The following is an 18,789-nucleotide window of genomic DNA, read 5'->3' as shown; positions in this document are numbered from 1 at the left end:
GATGTGACCTTATTGTAATTTTTCCACAGTGTAATTTAGAAAACCTTAAAACTCACAAAAAATACACTTCAATAATATTTGTAAGTACTTTGTAAATGGTGTCTATATTTCAATGAAACACTTTCAGTGTTTCCATACATGCTGCTTTATGCTAACAACGTATGCCTTATATAGTGCCTTAATTATCTTCTATATTTTGTTAAAAAGGCAAAAAAGAAAAAAAATTAACAATCCTTATAATGGAACTTACTGGAAAGTAGTATTTTCTTCATGCCTCAAAACATCAAACGCTGACAGTTTAGTGACAGAGGTTCTACAGCAAAAACAGTAATTGTCCTTAACACTAAATGTAGAAGGTGTGGAAGTCAGCAGAAAAAGAAAAAAATCATTTTAGTCTTGTTCTCAATGTCTTCCAATCAAAACCAAAAACAGAATGTAGGACAACCGTTGGTGTCTTCTCACCTTCACAATAAGAGTATGCATTCGAGTGAGAGCTGTATGTTGGACCATTTTTTTCAGTAACAAGTAATCTAACGCGTTGCTATTTGAATCCAGTAGTCAGACTACAGTTTCTTATCGAAATAAAGTAATATAATTTTCACAAGTGGCAAAGTGTTGCAGCTGCTGAAAGTAACTAAAAAAGTTATTTTGAATGTAACTTAATTACTTTCCAAATCAAGTAATCAGTAATCTAAGTTACTTTTTTCAAGGAATAATCAGTAATCCAATTACAATTATTTTTTCAACGTAACTATGCCATCACTGGAAATATATACATTGTATTCACCACACAGGACTTCCTAAACACAGAATGTCACAAAAGCGCATAACGTGAAACATCACAAGTACATAAAAGAAAACACACAAAGGAAAAACTAAACAGCAGTGACAAAACAATTGAAATACCTAATGGTAACTGTCAGGTTTATCACCTAAACATTCTCACACACTGGAAAGAAAAATATAACTGAGATTAGATTTTTGTACACTCAGAAGAGCGGAGAGTTAAGCCAAAGACACCTCCATCTTAGTCTCTGAACCCACACCTACTTCCAGCAGTTCCTTTATTCTCACTAGGGCAGTCCCTGGGTTAGTGATTGACAGCTGTTATCTAAGGGAGGGGCAAACAGAAACCCAGCAGCCAAACACAGAACCACAAGGCTAAATCTAAACATTGCAGTTCTCCTATCTTTATGCAGTTGTGTCCTCAAGGCAGTCCCCAAGATCCTGTGTCTCTGGGTCATAAACTTGAACCCAGCCTTTGATGTAAGTCCTACCAGGACAGCTCTTCCCCCAGCTGTCCCAATTTGGTTTGCTTCCTGCTTCCTACAGAAACAAAAGAAACACACATCCCGGGGGCAAACAAAGGCCTCCCAATCTTTAATATTTGCATTTGTAATTATCTAAACCTATCAGTAATGACTAGTTAAGTCGGCCACCATGGCTTCTTTTCAGGGGGAACAGGTTGAAATTGAAAGACTTTCCAAATTGACTGCTACCAAACTGTCCACCTGAGGGGGACGTGGAAGATTGAGTAAAGAAACTGGGGACGGATAGCAGGGGTAGATGTCTCCAAGGCTTGCCACTCTCAGTCTAAAACATTCTTCGATGCTCCGTAGAACTGCCTCTGAATATTATGATGTACAGAAAAGTCTTCACCTTATAGCTGAGCTAAGCCAACTTCTGTGGCTATTAAACTATGAAAACCCTGATGGTGAAGCTCTGAGTTCTTGAGAACTGCTAACTGAAACACATTCTGTCTGAGCAGCCACACAAAAAATAAAGTCATGAGTCATAACACTATTTTCTAATGACGTTGCTGAGCTTAAGCTCACTGATAAGCCAGTGGTAGGTCGCCATCTTGAAGCAAAGTACGGTGTGATGTTAACCAACCAATTGGAGAAGTTGTAGCCTGCTGATGCTGCCCCTCCTCATGAGCATATATTTATTTACCTTTTTTCCCCAGTTCTGGGAAAATGATTGAATGAAAAAAGGAAAATTGAGAAAGATTTAATAAAAATGGAAAATTTAAAATGTTCTGTCATTGATCCTCACTGTTCATAGGAAGGAGAAATGTCTGTTTGTCTGGAGTAATACTGGAATACTGTGACATTGTCCATCCATCCATCCATTTTCTGGTCACCCTTCTCCCTAACGGGGTCGGGAGGTGCTGGTGCCTATCTCCAGCTGCGTTCCAGGTGAGAAGCGTGGTACACCCTGGACTGGTCGCCAGTCTGTCACAGGGCAACACAGAGACAAACAGGACAAACAACCATGCACACACACACTCACTAAACTAAGTTAATGCATAGACAACTAAGCAATATGTCAAGGCCTTTTGCACAGTTATTGATAGAGGGGACTGAACAAATTATGGCAAGACCATTACTGAATCAAAAACAGTAGATTATGATAAGTGAAAAAAAGATAAAGGACATAAAGATTCAGGAATGAGAACATAACTAACTATGAAAATTGACCTCAAGGAAAGAATTAAGATGGCCATAACTATGACGGATGAATTACCAACAGAGGTGAGTAAAGGAGACAAAAATATGAAAAACTAAGAAAGGCACTACTTCAACATATTTTAATCAGATAAAAGCAAGAAGTATTCATCCAAGTATTTACTCAAGTAAGAGTAAAAAAAGCAAAATATTTGGTAAAAATGTTACTCTAGTGTTCAAGTAGGTATTTGGCAGCAACAGCTTAATACCTATAATAAGTAAAGCAAGTTCTGAGAAGTCAGCTCAGTTTCCAGGCAATCAACAGCTATGTCATCTAATGGGGTTAAAAGTTGGCCAAGGGAGGAAATCCATCCCACTAAGATTGAAACATGAAAGCTCCTCACCACACGTGGTGAATTCCGTTCCAAATTCACTATCCACAGGCTATACACTAAATGCACAGAAGGAACAGTGGTCTGGTGAGCATCAGTGCTATCATCAAAGATGAAATATTGCAATATTTCAAAAGATTTCAGTCCTAGGAATAGCTAAGATACTGCAAAAAATCCCTCAAGCTCCCAGGACTCTGGTAGAGGACCTGAGCTTGAGATGAAGAGCCACCTTCTTGTAAGACAATGTAAAATATTTCCTTGTGGGAGATCAACTGTTTTTGTTGCTCAGTGTAAACCTGGAGATGCATGGTCACTTCCTCTTTTAAATTTCCATCTTTGATCCTTTTTTGTGCTCTTTATAGCTCAGAGTTCTTATTTGCACTGTTTTTAATTCGATTGTAGTGGGAATGTGAGCATTTAATTGTAATTGGAATAAAGTGCTTTCTATTTCACTTTTCAGATTATGATTTTTGCTTTTCAAAAGCAGGGCTTTTCATTTACTTTCCATTATGAACGTGTTACCTTTAAGGGGAAAATCAACTTGAAGTTTCCAGAGAATCAGGTGCTTGAACCGGATGTGTTCCGGGTGGATGCGGCTGCCTCTGGCAGAGTATATAAAGGTATGGGCTGACACCGCGTGACCTCCGTGTTCCCAAACATCCCAGTGGAAGTGCAGTTGAAGCGGCGCCTCTGACGGAGCAGACAGGCGCGAGGTGCGGTTGTTTGTTTTGTTGTTCTTAATTAGCTTAGCTTCCTCCGGAAACTGTGACGTGCATGTGGAGAAAGCATGTGGAGAAAGTTTTCCTCGCGCTTTAAAGAAGTGTTCACATGAAAGCTGACGGCAGCCAAGCATAATTGGCACCAAAAAGAGCTTTAATTGCTTCACCGATTACCTAACTTCCTCTTTCTGACGGCATAAATCTGAGCCAGACGCCAGGAGAGTCAAATGGATAAAAAAAAAAAAAAAAACTGTTCTACCGCATTTCTGTGTGTTTTGTTAGGTTCTGGGCTCCTATTGTCTGCGGTTCTGTACTGTCTGTAAATGCACCGTCACTGCGCTGGCAGCCGCCCAGGCTGCGGTCAGCCTGCCCGGGTTTAGACCAGTAGTTCCTCACTCTTCCTTCTGTTACCCTGTTCATCCTCTTCAAGGAATTCTCATCATGGTGCAGCTGTCTCAGTCCCTTACCCTGGCTGTGACCCAGGACTCAGCTGATGGGGAGGACAGGCATGGGGAGCCGCTGGATAGTATCAGCAGCCCAAAGGTGGAGAACCTGCAAGAGGGGCTGACCAGCCCTCAGGTCAGTCTGGAGGTGTCCACAGCCTACCACGGCTATGAAACATACATAGAAGATGGCCTCATCTGCCTGAAGCACAAAGTCCGTAACTTGGAGAAAAAGAAGGTAATGTGTTTGCTGTGAATCAGGTGAAACAGGTCTTCTGCACTGTTCATCATGCATCTTATTTATCCTCAGCTGAAGCTGAAGGACTACCAGAAGAGGCTGAGCCAGGGGGAGGTACTCAACAAAGATCAGATGGTGAGACAGAGTTGCTGCTTAAATAGAAACTTGAAAAATTGCAAGTTCTTATTTCCATGTATTCAGATGTGTGTTTTGTGCTGTAGGTTGCTGTAGAGAAGTATGACGAGGTGCTCCATAACCTGGAGTTTGCACGGGAGCTGCACAAAACCTTGGATGGTCTTACCCAAAATGCAAGTGTTCTTTATGTTTGCTAAGTTCCAGGACTGTATGGAACTTCTTTTATATCTCATGAACTTGATAAATGAACACTTTGACATTCTCGCCATGGCGACTAGCGAGCATTGATCGCTGTACTCAATGCTGAGTAAAGCATTGATAGCTTTACAAGTATGTGATTTATTCGCAGTGTGGACACGGAGTGGAATGGGTCTGCTCTCCTCTGAATGTTGGTGAAGGTTTGGTGTTGAACTGATGACAGTCAGATTGAGGAGGAGAAGCTAATGGAGGCTAATGGCCACTCTCACTGGTAGCTCAGGACAGACAAGTTGAAGCTGAGCTGCAGAACGTTGTCTAGATTTATCACTAGCGAAGGTGACTAAGTGCTTCTTTCGTCCTGATCTCAGCCCCTCTAACACCTCCCTCATCCCAACATTTGACCTGCCCACTTTGCTGAAATCTTTCAAAATTTGTCAGATTATGCTTTCAGAGGTCAGCTATTTCCATCCTTTCTTTCTTCTGTCTCTCCTTCCTTCCTTTTTTCCATCTCTCCTTCCTTCCTTTTGTTCATCTTCCTTGCTTCCTTTCTGTTTTCCTTCCTTCCATCCTGTTGCCTATCTCCACCTGTCAGCAGGAGAGAGGCAGGTTAGTTACTCGTTAAGTTAATTGCTTACATGGCTGCCAAGAAAATCCTATACTGTTTGGGCGCCCAGAGTGAACAACTCCACTGGTTCCAAAGCTCCGCCTTAGAGTGGCAGTCCTCAGCCAAGCTCTGCCCTGTGAGGGGCTGCACTTAGCAAACACCTGGTGGGACTGCATGTCTGCTGAGCTTATCATATGAACTACAACACTGTTGCAACAGAATTGTCATAATGAATTTTTATGATGTTCTGAATGGGGAGTGTCTCTATGAGGTTATTAAAGAAACAGAGGCCAAAATCAAAACATTGGATACAGCTGTGAAATCAAGTTTCTTTTAAGATGTTTCTGATATATACAGCATTTTTATAACCCAAGGTAATATTGATGGTACCATTTTATAGCACAATGTTCCTGAATGCATAATATGTCTCTCACCCCCAGTACAAAACAACTTAACCATAATTGGGTTTTGGGGAAAAATTTTTATGAATATAGTGAAACTCTACAAAATTCTTCCGTAGAGTTTCATTTATTTGGTCTCAACTATGCACATTAACATTTCTGAAAATGCACCAGAATGAGCCAGAAGCTATTTTCCTCTGTTGTTCCTGGACAATGAATGAACATCTTGCCTGCAGTTGCTGAAGGCACAGAGGAAGATGGTTAAAAAGGAACAAATTGCAAAGATGGAGACTGAGAGGAGGCGTCTGGCCCTGGGGCTTCAGTTTCAACACCTTCTTGGTGGCTTACAGCAGGAGCACATAAGGGAAGACATCATGGCAGGAAGCAATCATGCACCCTACATCCCAGCTCACCAGCTGCACAGCCTGAACCAGCTTGCTGCTATGATGGGAATCCAAAGGGATGGCAGAATGAGGTGAGGTGCCACTCTACACATGACTTTTCATTTTAAATACTCATTATTTTGAGCAACCACAGCCATCCTGCAGAAATGATCAAATGATATTTTTAACTTAGAGTTGTTGCAGGTACTTTTCAACTGTATTGGTTGAAAGGTTTGTCGGCCTGTGGTTGACCTCTCAAGAAGGCAAAGCAACACTGAACATTACAGTTGTTGACCAAAATAACTCTTGTTTCAGCCTGATAGCCAAGAGTTCAGAAGTAATTATTCCAGTTGTATTCTAGATAACTGGGTGCTGTGTATATAGAGTATAGACTTCTCAATATAGCTCCTTGTATTTCTCACAAAATAGATTTTAGTAGTTGTGAATGGTGGCCTTTTCCTCCAAAAAATCTTCAAGCTGCTTAGTTCTTGCAGCTGAAAAGAAAAAGATTTTCTGTTGGGGGGGGGGGGGGGGGGGCCGGAAATGCTTTCATGTTTCAAACAATTTCAAGTATAGAGTAGCTTCCCCATAGGCTGGTTTTGCAGAAAAGTGTAAACTATCTGAAATGCCACCTGTTGACATCTTATAGTACCTCTTTGCTCTGTGCTGCAGCTTGGCCGAGCAGATGGACCAAGCTGCCCTTGTCTACATAGACCTTCTGGATGGGAAGGACAAACCTGTGGCTGGATCCACATGTGAGTTACAATATGACAGATAATTGTCGTGTCTGGGAAAAGGCTTTTGAGATTTGTTTTAAGGTACACTTGTTTTGCTTTCGTAGAATAACCAGACTTTTAAACAGCATACTTGATGTTTGAGCTCATAATCCCATGTTGAAGAAGATCAATTTTATAATTCAGAAGGAGGGGCTGTGGAAGGATGATGACTTCATGTCTGCAAAATTGTATGGGTCAGGACATGACAGGTTCAGCTTTCTAAGATGCAGTTTTTTTTTTCTCAGAGGATTTTGTTGGCTCTATTGGCCCATATTTTTTGAAAGTAGGCTGACAGGAAGGAGGGGACGGAGAGAGAGAGGGGAAGACATGCGGCAAATGTTGTCGGGGCCGCGTCAAGGACCAAGTCCTCCATACGTGGGTTGTGCTAACCCCCTACGCCACCACAGCATGCCCTCTATGATGCAGAGTTATGTTCACCTGTGGTGCAGCTAGAACTGGTGGAGAAGGTTGCTCTGCACAAACATCCTTGTCATTGTTGCAGGTACTTTTCGGGGTAGGAGAGTTAATGCCTGATCCAGCTATAGCCCACAGCAGAATTTCGGGAGAAGCTTCTTAGCTGGATTTATGAGAGGAGAGTTACCTGGGATTAACGACCTTCGACCTACCATCCCATCTCATTTCATTCCATAAACTAATTTATAACTGAGGCATTGAATTTATAACTGAGGCATCTCATTTCATTCCATAAACTAATTTATAACTGAGGCATTGAACTTCACTGTAGTAGAAGCTTTTTATGTTTTGAAATAATGACTTTTTGAAAATGTTGGTATGTCTTTGGTAACCTGTCCATGTTGTTACTTCAGATAAGCTGTTGAAAGATGAGCTCATCAGGCTGTTAAAGTACAATTTCTTCAGTTGTCTCCCACCTCCACCCACTAAGGCTTCAGAGTTGTCTCTGACCTCAGCCTACCCGAGTGGTAAGATCATGGCTGCATAAATGTTGAACTAGAAAGTAGACTTCAAAATGTTCAGAAACTCAGGCCCATATTTGCCTCTATCCAGATATGTTTAGATTTCATAAGAAAAGCTAAAAGGAGCTAGATGGTTTACTGATTTGCCATGCTGTCAAACTTTATTGGCTGCTTTTCATGCAAATTTCTACAACAAAAATGTTTCATAGGATTAAAAATTGTTTAGTTTTAAATGCATAGGATCTGGAAGATCATTCTAGAAAATATTGCACTATATAGTTGTGGTGTGTTAAAACAGGGAGAGAACTAGAATATGCAGGATGCTGGCCCTCCAGGACCCACTTTGGGCCCCACTGCTCTAGATATTTCACTTTCACATGTCTGTTCTTTTTCTGCCTCTTGGCATTTCATTGTTTTTTCTTTTGTGCTCTGTTGTCAGCCTTAAAGTCGATGCCTAAAGAAAATTCAAAGAAGGTAAAAACATTCATTCTTTTCACCTTTGAAGTTTTCTGTGATTGCGGTTATGCTCAAAAACCTGCTTACCTATTGGGTTTACCTCAGGTTTTCAACAGACTCTACCTGACTGATTTGGAAACTTTGAACAGTCAGAACTGGAAGGAGGATTTTCAGGCTGTGATGGAGCAGGATCCTCCAGAATGCTGGGATTCAGAATCCCCAGATGAACCTCTGTCACCTCAAATTGCAGTTAACAAACCATGGAAAGGAGCTGCCACTTTCATACCTAAGGTTGTCCAAGTCCCCTCTAAAAAATGCTCTACTGGAAGCAAACGGGTGAGCTTGAACATGTCCAAAATGGATTCAACTTACGCAATAAATGACTCTTTCAAATTCTATAACTAAAGTTCACCTAAAATGTTGTTTGCTAATGATTATGTGACTTTATAAAATTATCTCCAGAGAAAAGAGAAGAAGACAAAAGGACAGCAAAATGCAAAGTTGGTGAGTGTTTAACATTCAGCTGACTGAAGAACTGTTTCTCTGTGCTTCTCTGTTGTGAGACTGTATTTCTGGTTCCCTACAGCCCAACCAAATGAATTTACTTGTGGAAGTTTTTAGCTCCCCCTCTGCCTTACCCAAAGACCCCATACTGCGGAAGCAGCACCTCGAGGACCTCATGACTAAGATCCATGGCTCCTTCTGTTTCTTGCAGGTGGTCTTTAACTCTGTGTAAATCTCGATAGTAGGGATAAGTAATTTTTTCTATTTCCCTATGAAGGTGAGCTAAAGTTCATCTTGACATAAAGGTTTCAGGCTGCTGGAACTTGTTTAAAAGCCATATTGAATGCATAATGCACACAGTGTACTGGTCTCTGAACATGTAAAAATAAATAACATCAGTACTCTAGTTTGACAATAGTACCTTTAATTGTTTTACTGGTAATATTTGAAATTACCAAAATTACCCAGAAGAGAAGGAAGATTTTGTTGGAACCTGAGTACATCAAACTGATCACTATAACATTGAGTTGGGCCACATTATGTCAGCCTATTGGAGTTTAAAACAAATATTGGCATCACCAGGTTGAGTGAGAAATGAACTGAATGAATGCCTCTTCATCATAGCACTTGTTAAAGAGATGGATATACTGGAACATCCTAAAAAACAGTTTCATTAATTTCATAAAGGTGAATCTTTCTGTTTTTATTTAGATTCTTACTCTTGGCTGAAAATGAGCATCTAAAATGCAGTGTCTTAGAAAATCAAAAATTTTATATACTTGTTATAAAAAGGATAATTTAAACAAGAATTTTGGGCTTCTGAAAATAATGTTCATGTACATCAATGCGCCATGGCAATGAGACAATCATCCTGCAGTCCTGCTGAGGTGTGATACAAACCCAGATTGCTTTAAGGTCATCTGACTTGTTCGGTCTGGTGTCTCATCATCCACTGGTAAATAAACCAGCTGTTGTTTACAGGACTCCCTCCTAGATGGTGAAACCTCTGTGACCACTGGTACTCCCAGACTAAATAGGCGCTCATCTGGAGCACTCTCTCCTCTAGGTAACAGAAAACACAGCCAGCCAGTTTTGTGGTTGTTTTTGTCATTTTTCACTCTGATTTAATTACATTTATGGACGGTTAATGACTAAGAATACCATAGAAGCAATGTGCTGTGCATAGTTTTTGTTGTGGTCAGAAGCTTGTATACATTCTTCATGAACATAAAATGGTATATTTAGAGTTATATTGATGTAGGGCAGGGGTGTCAAACTCCAGTCCTCAAGGGCTGGTGTCCTGCAACTTTTAGATGAGCCTCGACTGGACCACACCTGAATAGAATAATTAAGTCATTAGCAAGGCTCTGGAGACCGTATCTACACAAGGAGGAGGTGATTAAGCCATTTCATTCCAGTGTTTTGTACTTGTGGCACATCTAAAAACTGCAGGACACCAGCCTTTGAGGGCTGGAGTTTGACACCTGTGATGTAGGTGAACTGTTAGGGTGAATGTCATTACCAAAATGACCCAGAACAGAGGGAAGATTTTGTTGGAACCCGAGTACTGTATATCAAATTGATCACTATAGGATTGAGTTGGGCCACATTATGTCACCCTGCTGGAGTTTAAAACTACATATTAGCATCACCTGGTTGAGTGATGAATGAACTGAAGTGAATGCCTCTTCATCATAGCGCCTGTTAAAGAGATGGATATACTCTTTAACATCTCACTGTAGAGCAACATCCTAAAAGACTTCTGAAAACAGTTTTAGATATTTGGTCATTAATTTCATAACGGTGAATCTTTCTGTTTTTATATAGATTTTTACACTTGGCTGAAAATGAGCATCCAAAATGCAGTGTCTCAGAAAATCTAAACCATCCTCATGGAGTACCATCCTCATGGATGTCTGGTAGTTTGAGAAGAAAACATGGTAGTATTGTGGTAGTCAACAGTCCTGCTGCTGGGTTATTATCCTCCCACAGTCCTTATGATCGTAAGTTTTGTCTGAGTAAACGGTAGCAGCAGGTGGTTTTTACAACCGTTTTAAATATCTGGTGAATAACTATCAAGATAAATTGGTCTTATTTGACACTGTATTTTCTTTTTCTTAAATGGGGATTTCAAAGTGAGCAGGACCAGAATCTCTGAAGGTGAGGAACTATAGGGTTGATTGCTAGGGCTGAGATGAGGACATCTTTTTATCATTTTAACCGATTCTGTTCTTTTTTTTTTGTCCCCCAACAACTAGCCCAGGGATGCTTGAGAAGCCCTTCTGATATCCTGGCCAAAACAATGCATGTAAGATTGTATTTTCTTATTTGTATTATTGCAGTGTTGGTTACTCTAATATATATAACAGGGGGCACTTTAGTGTTTGCCCTGTTCTTCTGTAACTATCCAGAATAATTTGAATTTCTTGGTTTTCCACATTCAGTCTACCCCATTACCTCCCAGGCTGATGGAGCGCAAAGGAAGTGTGACGGTTGTTGATTCAAACGTGGAGACTGGAGCCCTGGAGCATTCCTCAAACAATCACCCCCAAGTAAGTTCCAATACTGCTATTATTTACACCAAACTGACTCAGAACTTTCTTCTTTTACTCTGCTTATGTTGTCTTGTTGTAGGTGTCACTAAAGCTGGCTGACAGAAAAGGGTATTCCTCACCACCACTTTTCCATGGGAAGGCTACCATTGCAGACCAGGAAGAGAATTATCCATGTGTAAAGTAGACTTGTTTAAGTTGACAGAAAATGACTCTAAAGCATTATTTAATAATAAATGAACATCAACACGTTGAATCTTTCTCAGACTCCAGGAACCGAGTCAGGGAAGCAGTCTCCCTGTAACAGACTGAGATCCAACACCTCCACTCCACCTCAGGCAGATTCTTTCTCTACACCTCCCATGAGGCGAGCTCTCATTACATCTCATTTTCACTCTGTAAGTTTTTCACAACTTAATCCACTAACCTATGTTGTATATTTCTAAGACTTTTGAACTTGCATACCTTGATTCTGCTGTAACTCTCAAATTTCCCCACTGTGGGACAACAAAGGATCTATTCCATTTCATCAATTGCTGTTGAGTCTTATTTACTGACTGAACACTTTGTCCTGCACTCTGGAGGTCACTTTTTATCACTCTGAGGTTTTTGAGTTATTTTTATTTATTTTTTTCAAAAAGCACCTTTGAAATGAAATAAATATAGGCATAAATCATTTTCTATCACACTTTGTAATGTGATCTTAAGTTAAGGGGTCAGACTTGCATCCTCCAGGCTTCAATGAGCTTCATCTGCCTCCATTTTGTCTTTTGTCCTTTCTCCAAAGTTCTGTTTCTACAAAGCCGTCTTCTTCCAAGTCCTAAGATTGCAAGACAATCCAATGATCAATGAATTTTACACCTAATGTTTCATCTTTTCATTTTACATTTTGGTCTGTTAACTTGTTTTTCTCAGAAGCAGTGCCAGCCCAAGGCATAAGCAAATTACACCGCTGTTTAGGGCCCCAGGGCTACAAGGGGGTTCGTAAACTGGCAGTTTTCGGGGTGATCACTGATTGTGGATCTTTAAGATGCCTTACCTGCCAGTTCTGATTTTGTAAGAGGCAACATTTCTTTGCCTGATATGTCACTAAATAAAGCAAAAAAAATTGGCTGAGTTGCCAACATTGGAGTGATTATTGTTAACTGCAAACATGCAGACCTGGTGGGCCGGTCTGTCAGTCAAACATCTCACTGTAGAGCGGAAGAGGACAGTGGGTGGTATTTTAAACCTTTATTGAGGTAGATAAAATTGGTGGATAAGATCGACTTCACATGTATTGGCTAAACTTGTTGCAATTAAATAAAAAATCAATGAATTGCATGATAAATTAAAATTAAGTCCATAATAAAATGAAGGCGATAATAATGCTTGTCATGTTTTTCTCTTTCTACTGACAAAAGCTTCACTCCAGTTACTCTTATTTCCTTGGTAACAGCTCAGCACACGGGGAGTTAAAATCCTCAGTTGAATCCAGTAAATGGGACACAGTGCTGATGGCGGCGACAAAAGTTGAATACTTTTCAACTTTCTTGAGTCGCATTATTGGCCTCCGTTTACGTGTATGAACTCAAACGGTGCGCAGACTCCATAAGAAATTATTGGAGAGAAAGTAGCGCCATCTCCTACCACTGCGTGACCATTACCTCAGGTGCTTGCCGGGCTCTTGGTCTCTAACTTCAGAACATTGCATAAAGCTTGGTGGGCAGGAGTGAGCCGGGAAAAACTCAGGTTTAAAAGCTTAAAATGTCAGCTGCAGTCTGGGATCACTTTGGATTTAAACTGAATGACTGTGGCAAAACGCTGAACTTGTGGAGCCACTATGTTGGTAAACAGTAGCAAGTAAGCGATACAACCAACATATCCGCAACCAATATGTACTGATGCAGATTTCTACCCCCGCCATCAACCGGAGGATGAGAATGGGAACAGTGCCTAATGCAAACCCACTAAAGCCCCCTCCCAATTTTGTATATTTAAAAGGTTGTCCAGTTCCAGTGTTAAATGTTCTTTTGAAATTAGTTTTTCTTTTGAAATTGTTATGCAAATTTTATGTTAACAATTTTCTCAAATGACATTATCGTTTATCACAATCATTTCTAGGACAATTAGTTGCCAAGCAAAATTTATCATGACAGACCCGGTTTTGGCTCATCACTGATCTCCCAAAGTTCTGGAAATTAGCGCCAATAAATTGTATGGCGCTACTTTAAGATACAAGGATATAGAGTGAACAGCACTGTCAGAGACGCAATAAGTTTATAGCAGGTGTGTGAATAATCTAATCATCTGACTTTTGATTTCAGCAATCCACATTATTTGCAGAAATGGAGGGGCCCAAAACTGAATTTTGCTTAGGGCCTCACAGAGGCTTGATTGAAAATCTTGTCCACTTTCTTCAGCCCTCTTGTCAATTTCATATTTTCTGCAGGTCTTTAAGGTGTCCACATCTTCACCCCAAAATGGAGAACTGCACTACAAATCCCACACTGCAGTCTGTTCGGGGCCCAAGTACAGCACCGCCAGCACTCAAACACCCCCCGAGTTTGCGCCCCCAGATGATGAGCCTCAGATGGGTATGCGCAGACTCATGGAGCCTGTGAAGTATTTGCAAAGTTCTTCATCCCTTTGTTATTGCATGGAATTTGTTTCTCCATATAGTGTATCAGTCAGAATACTTGGCTGTTAACGGTGGACAGATGTTCATGTCCCCTGGCCAGACAGGTGGAAGTTTGAATCGAAGCAGTCAGTCCTACAGTAGAGGATCTCTCAGAGGTATGGCACGTGGTAGCAAGGGACTGGCTCAGAACTATCGGTCCTCTGGGTGGCACAGAGGTATCCAGCCTCAACTCACTTCCTTGATTGAAAACCCAGCATGCTTAATTCCTTCTGATTAAGGAATGCAATAAATATAACTGTTCTTTAAAAGTTCAAATGACTATTCCTGAGGTTTCTTTGGTTGATTTCTTCTCTTCAGGAGGATCCTACATCCCTCCCGCTCACCTCAGGGAGTCTGTTCCTCTTCTCTATGCAGCTAGAGTAAGTCAGTATCTAAGCTTTATGATCCTATATTAACTCTGATGGAAAGCATCCCAAGTGGGTGTAGAGATAATCCAGTTTATTACAGCAATCTGAAGGACATATCCTCCTAATTCTGAGGGCAAACAAACAAAGTTCCTTAGATTCATGCAAACATTTAAGGTTGATGTTTGACATTGTCAACCATTCTCCATGTGTTTTTTTCCCCACCCCTAAACATTTGTTCTCTTCTCAGGACTCAGAATATCAACACATATACAGGCGAGGAGGAGGAAGGCACGGCTCTGGTAAGTACATCAGGCAAAATCCAAAATCCATTTCCTATTCCAGCCTAATTTCCCTCTTCCTTCTGCATTACTACAGCTCAAATAATTATGATGTATAAAAATGTAATATGTCTTGCCAGTCATCTCCAAGTGAAATCCAGAATTTAGTGTCACAGAAAATTAGAATACTGTGAGATCATTAATGGTTTAATTAGATGATTACCATACCATAATCAGCTAATTAACTCAAAACTCCGGCAAAGAGCCATTAAATGCTCTCTTAAAATCTGCTTTTGGTTCAGTGACCAGTTCAGAGATGATACTCATGGGGAATTTTTTTTTTTTTTTGTGAATGATTTTTACACAGTGTTCCAAATTATTATGCAATTGATATATTTTTTAATGGTCAATGCAAATTATGGTGATTATAATTTTCAAGTCATTAGCTATTAAAGTACAAATCAAATTTTACTGAACACTGCTCCCCAAGAGAACAGAATTTTTTTTTCAAAAATGGAAAACTCAAAATGCACTATTCCAAATTATTATGGACAGCAGATTTTCTAAACATTTTATGGATTATAAAGAACTGCAAATGAATGTACAGCATTAAGTGATGACATGTATTAAATTCAAAAGCTATTTCAATCAAAAACATTTTAACAGACCGAGTGTTAAGGCTACTCTTGCAGAATAACCAGTTTTCAAAAATTTCCAGAGTAGTTTCAAGGAGATTTTCAACTCATCCAAAACAAAAAGCGTTTTCTAGTTTCAAAGGTGTGTTTTCTTTACTTATTGGTGTGGTAGAAAAACTGCATCACTCCTTCACCAAGCAATCAGATGGACCACAGCAGCTGCTTCTGCTTCTTAATCGCAGCAGGAGGATCTAAGCAAAACAAACAATCAATAAACAACAATAGATCTACCATTCACATAACCTTAGATCTGTAATATTAATAATTTAGCAAAATAAATTAATTCTTAACAAACTCCAACACAGAGTTGCATATTAACATAAAATAGATTTCCAATAATTGAGCTCACCAGATAAACTAATCAACTAATCATTAATTATAGTGATTCAAAGAGCCCTGACACACAATAACATCTATAAATTTAATAGCACAACAAAAAATGTAATCTTTATGACATGTAAATCCAATTTGCATAATAATTTGGCGCATAGTGTAGTTACCTTTGTTATGTACTCTATGCAGCTGCATACATTTTCCAACTACACACAGCGGTCAAGGTGTGTGAGTTGTAAACTGTCAAAATGATGCCTGGCCTGCATGTTTTTTCCATCAGCCTTCCAAATGGACAATAACTGTAAGCATACAGTCAGAGTGGTTACAAAGTGGCATAAGGTGTTTTTGTGGCCATCACAAATCCTTGATCTCAGTCTTATGGAGAAGTTGTGGGCAGATCTAAAAAGGTGCTTCCAAGCCAGAAGGCCTACAAACCTGACTGCAGGAGTTCTGACCCATTCCTCCTGACCGAACTGGTGGAACTCAAACTGTTGAGATTAGTTTGAGGAAGAAAACTCAAAAGTTTTGATCAAGTTATACAGTTTAAATCACAATTATCCCTTACACTGAACAAATGTGTATACACTTCTGAAAGCTACAAAACACCTCTTTACAAAAGTTTTTGCTGCTTTTTCTCTCATGTAGAAATAATTGAGGCAATTCTAACTGACCTAAAACAAATGTTTGGTCTGATTTTTAACTTCACAGTGAGAAAGAAATGTCTCTATTCAGTCTGTTTGAACTTCTAATTTCACATGCAATTGTAAGTAACCAGTCTGTAAGTAATCTTTTCAGGGATGGTTGCTGCAGCAATCAGCCTTTTCAGGGATAGGTCAGAGGGCATTTTATACCCTATCCTCAGTGTGAGGTGTGTCACTGACTGACACCTGGCAGGTCAACTGTCTTCCTATAATTGGGTAGGCTTTGATATTTATTTAAAATACATTTATTGAGTTTTTCATAGAATTTTCTGATAAATATGTTTATGTGCTGGAGAATATTTTGGCAAATTTTTCATTTAAAAAGAAAAAAACTCTACCTGTTGTGTTAAACATCAAGGCTGTTGCTTTATAAGACTCATTACCTGAATTGTCAGATGATATAAGATCAACCGTTTATCTGAAGTTCCCATCGACATGTTTCTATCCTTAGGGTATAAAACAATCTTTTACTTATGTCTGTGCAGCAGCCTGGAGTGACTCTTCCCAGGTGAGCAGTCCAGACCGGGACGGAGCCTTTACTGTTGTGGACTCTGGTCATGGGGATTCCTTATCTGTATCGACGGTGGAGGTCCCACTGACCCCACACAGCCATCCGCCTACTGCCTTACTCCCCATGCCGCTTTACCCACTCTCGCAGCCACTGCGTGTGGCCTTTACTGCCTCTCGCACTGCCAACTTTGCACCCGGCAACCTTGACCAGCCCATTGTGTTCGACCAACTGTATAGCAACCTGGGGGAGATGTACGACACCCACATTGGTCGGTTCACCTGTCCTGTGAACGGAACGTACGTTTTCATCTTTCACATCCTGAAGCTGGCCATCAGCGTCCCCCTCTATGTTAACCTCATGCGCAATGAGGAGGTGATGGTCTCTGCATATGCCAATGATGGAGCCCCTGATCATGAGACCGCCAGCAACCATGCCATTTTGCCTCTTTTCCAAGGAGACCAGGTGTGGCTCAGGCTGCACCGTGGAGCCATCTATGGCAGCACATGGAAGTATAGCACGTTTTCAGGCTTCTTACTTTATCAGGACTGAACCGATGAAGGATAGATGGCCACCTTCCTCCAGCATGATTTGCTTACAGCTTACATTTCAGAACTGGTCAGGTAGCATGCCTGTGTCTCAAATGTATGAAAACCAAGAAGTACATGGTGCTGTCTACACTCAAAGCATTTCCATTTGGGAAGTTAAAAATTATTCTCATGAATCCATACAGCTACTGTAGTCAACATTTTTTTTTATTTAATTTTTTTCTTTTAGCTTTTGTCTGATGCTGGACCGAGCTGTTGTCAAGGAGACATTAAACCCACAGGTCCTGCAAGTAAAGAACAACAAGGTGGCCACTCTTATGGAGTGTTCTCAATGTGTTTTTTTGTTCTGAATGGCTTTTGGAAAATTTTTCAGGCCATGTTGAGTGAATATTTTCCTCATCTAGGACATTACTGGCATCATTCTGCTGGAGCATGGCCTCTAAAAAAATTCCTGTTGATGTGAAAATGTACAACTAAGCAGAGGAGTAGTTGTGTTTTTTTTGGTGGTGGGTATGGTGTTTTACACAAGACCAAAAAGTAGCACTGCTGACATGACTGTGTCAAGAGGTCCTTTGTTGCCTAAATAAAATATAAGCAGTATCCTTTGAGTCATTAGTTGTCTGTAAAGGCTATGGGGCGATTTATGTTGCAATTGTAATTCTTGGCCTTGCTCTCAACAGGATTCATGCTGCTGTAACCAAACTGTTACAGCCCCACAGGGAGGCGGCCCTCCATATGTTCTGTGCAGGAAAAGTGAAGAGGTATTACCAGTGATTGAAGACATAAAACAAACAAACAAAAGTAATACAAAGGCTAATTAAGGAGGAAACAAAAAATAAACAAAAAAAAAAAACACATACAAAAATCAGTGTCAAACCCCCTGCCCCCCACAAATATAGCTCAAGAGAAACTTGTATCTAATCACATAACTCAATGTAAACCCATGTCACAACAATTCATAACAATGAAAACAAGGGAAAACCAGTAACATATTACCAGATGGGAAAAAAAGGTTAAATCAACCATAAAATGCATATGTGGAACATACAGAAAGGACATACATTTGTTTTTATTTCTGTGATTGGCAAAGCAGTATAGGAAAGCTAAGCTAGGATACTAGCCGGAAAATATCAATGATTAACACCACTTAATACAAAAAAAAGTTACACATTATCTTCAATATTACTGGAGGACAAAAAATACAAGAAATCAGAGTAAAAATAGTCAATACAAATTGACTATACTCTTTCAACAAGTTGATCACTGTGATGATGAATTCTCTTGCCTTTGGTTTTGTTTGTCTCCCGAACTCTTAATATTTATTTTAATCTTTGCTCCATACTTTGCCCACTCGCCAGCGGACAGCAGTAGTTCGCCTTTTTTGATGTACAAAAGCAACAAATATTATGTTCGTCTCTTCCTTATTCCTTTGTGTCGTCTTTTCTCTCTTCCAGAATGTTAAGTGTCAGAGGTTACTAGCATTTAACACCAATTACAATGAAGGTATTTCGGTGAT

At 40.0% G+C, this 18,789-nt stretch overlaps 1 protein-coding gene across 2 annotated transcripts; it reads left to right on the top strand.

Moving 5' to 3' along the window:
• Positions 1-3,457: 3,457 nt before the first annotated feature.
• Positions 3,458-17,881, top strand: caprin2 (caprin family member 2). Of its 2 annotated transcripts, none has more exons than XM_055055786.1 (22): positions 3,458-3,552; positions 3,989-4,239; positions 4,312-4,374; positions 4,461-4,547; positions 5,814-6,052; positions 6,633-6,715; positions 7,564-7,677; positions 8,111-8,145; positions 8,233-8,463; positions 8,590-8,631; positions 8,714-8,842; positions 9,613-9,697; positions 10,768-10,791; positions 10,890-10,939; positions 11,076-11,183; positions 11,266-11,361; positions 11,450-11,581; positions 13,615-13,759; positions 13,845-13,958; positions 14,161-14,222; positions 14,458-14,509; positions 16,703-17,881. In XM_055055786.1, the coding sequence occupies exons 2-22, from the start codon at positions 4,000-4,002 to the stop codon at positions 17,275-17,277; spliced, it is 2,706 nt and encodes a 901-aa protein (XP_054911761.1). In that variant the 5' UTR covers positions 3,458-3,552; positions 3,989-3,999; the 3' UTR covers positions 17,278-17,881. The 2 variants fall into 2 exon arrangements, with proteins under 2 accessions (XP_054911761.1, XP_054911759.1); XM_055055784.1 differs by having other exon boundaries at positions 13,845-14,018.
• Positions 17,882-18,789: the final 908 nt, after the last annotated feature.

This window comes from Poeciliopsis prolifica, unplaced genomic scaffold (assembly GCF_027474105.1).
Source record: "Poeciliopsis prolifica strain line A6 unplaced genomic scaffold, Auburn_PproV2 SCAFFOLD042, whole genome shotgun sequence".
Classification (NCBI taxonomy): Eukaryota; Metazoa; Chordata; class Actinopteri; order Cyprinodontiformes; family Poeciliidae; genus Poeciliopsis; species Poeciliopsis prolifica.
This window is presented reverse-complemented; position numbering and strand designations above follow the sequence as displayed.

What these genes read in the sequence shown, in the direction of transcription:
- caprin2 (XM_055055784.1), top strand. Translation starts at nt 4,000, where the DNA reads ATGGTGCAGCTGTCTCAGTCCCTTACCCTGGCTGTGACCCAGGACTCA. An exon ending in TGGAGCACTCTCTCCTCTAG is followed by an intron (nt 9,698 to 10,767) that starts GTAACAGAAAAC and finishes GGGATTTCAAAG; the next exon opens with TGAGCAGGACCAGAATCTCT. An exon ending in AGATGATGAGCCTCAGATGG is followed by an intron (nt 13,760 to 13,844) that starts GTATGCGCAGAC and finishes TTCTCCATATAG; the next exon opens with TGTATCAGTCAGAATACTTG.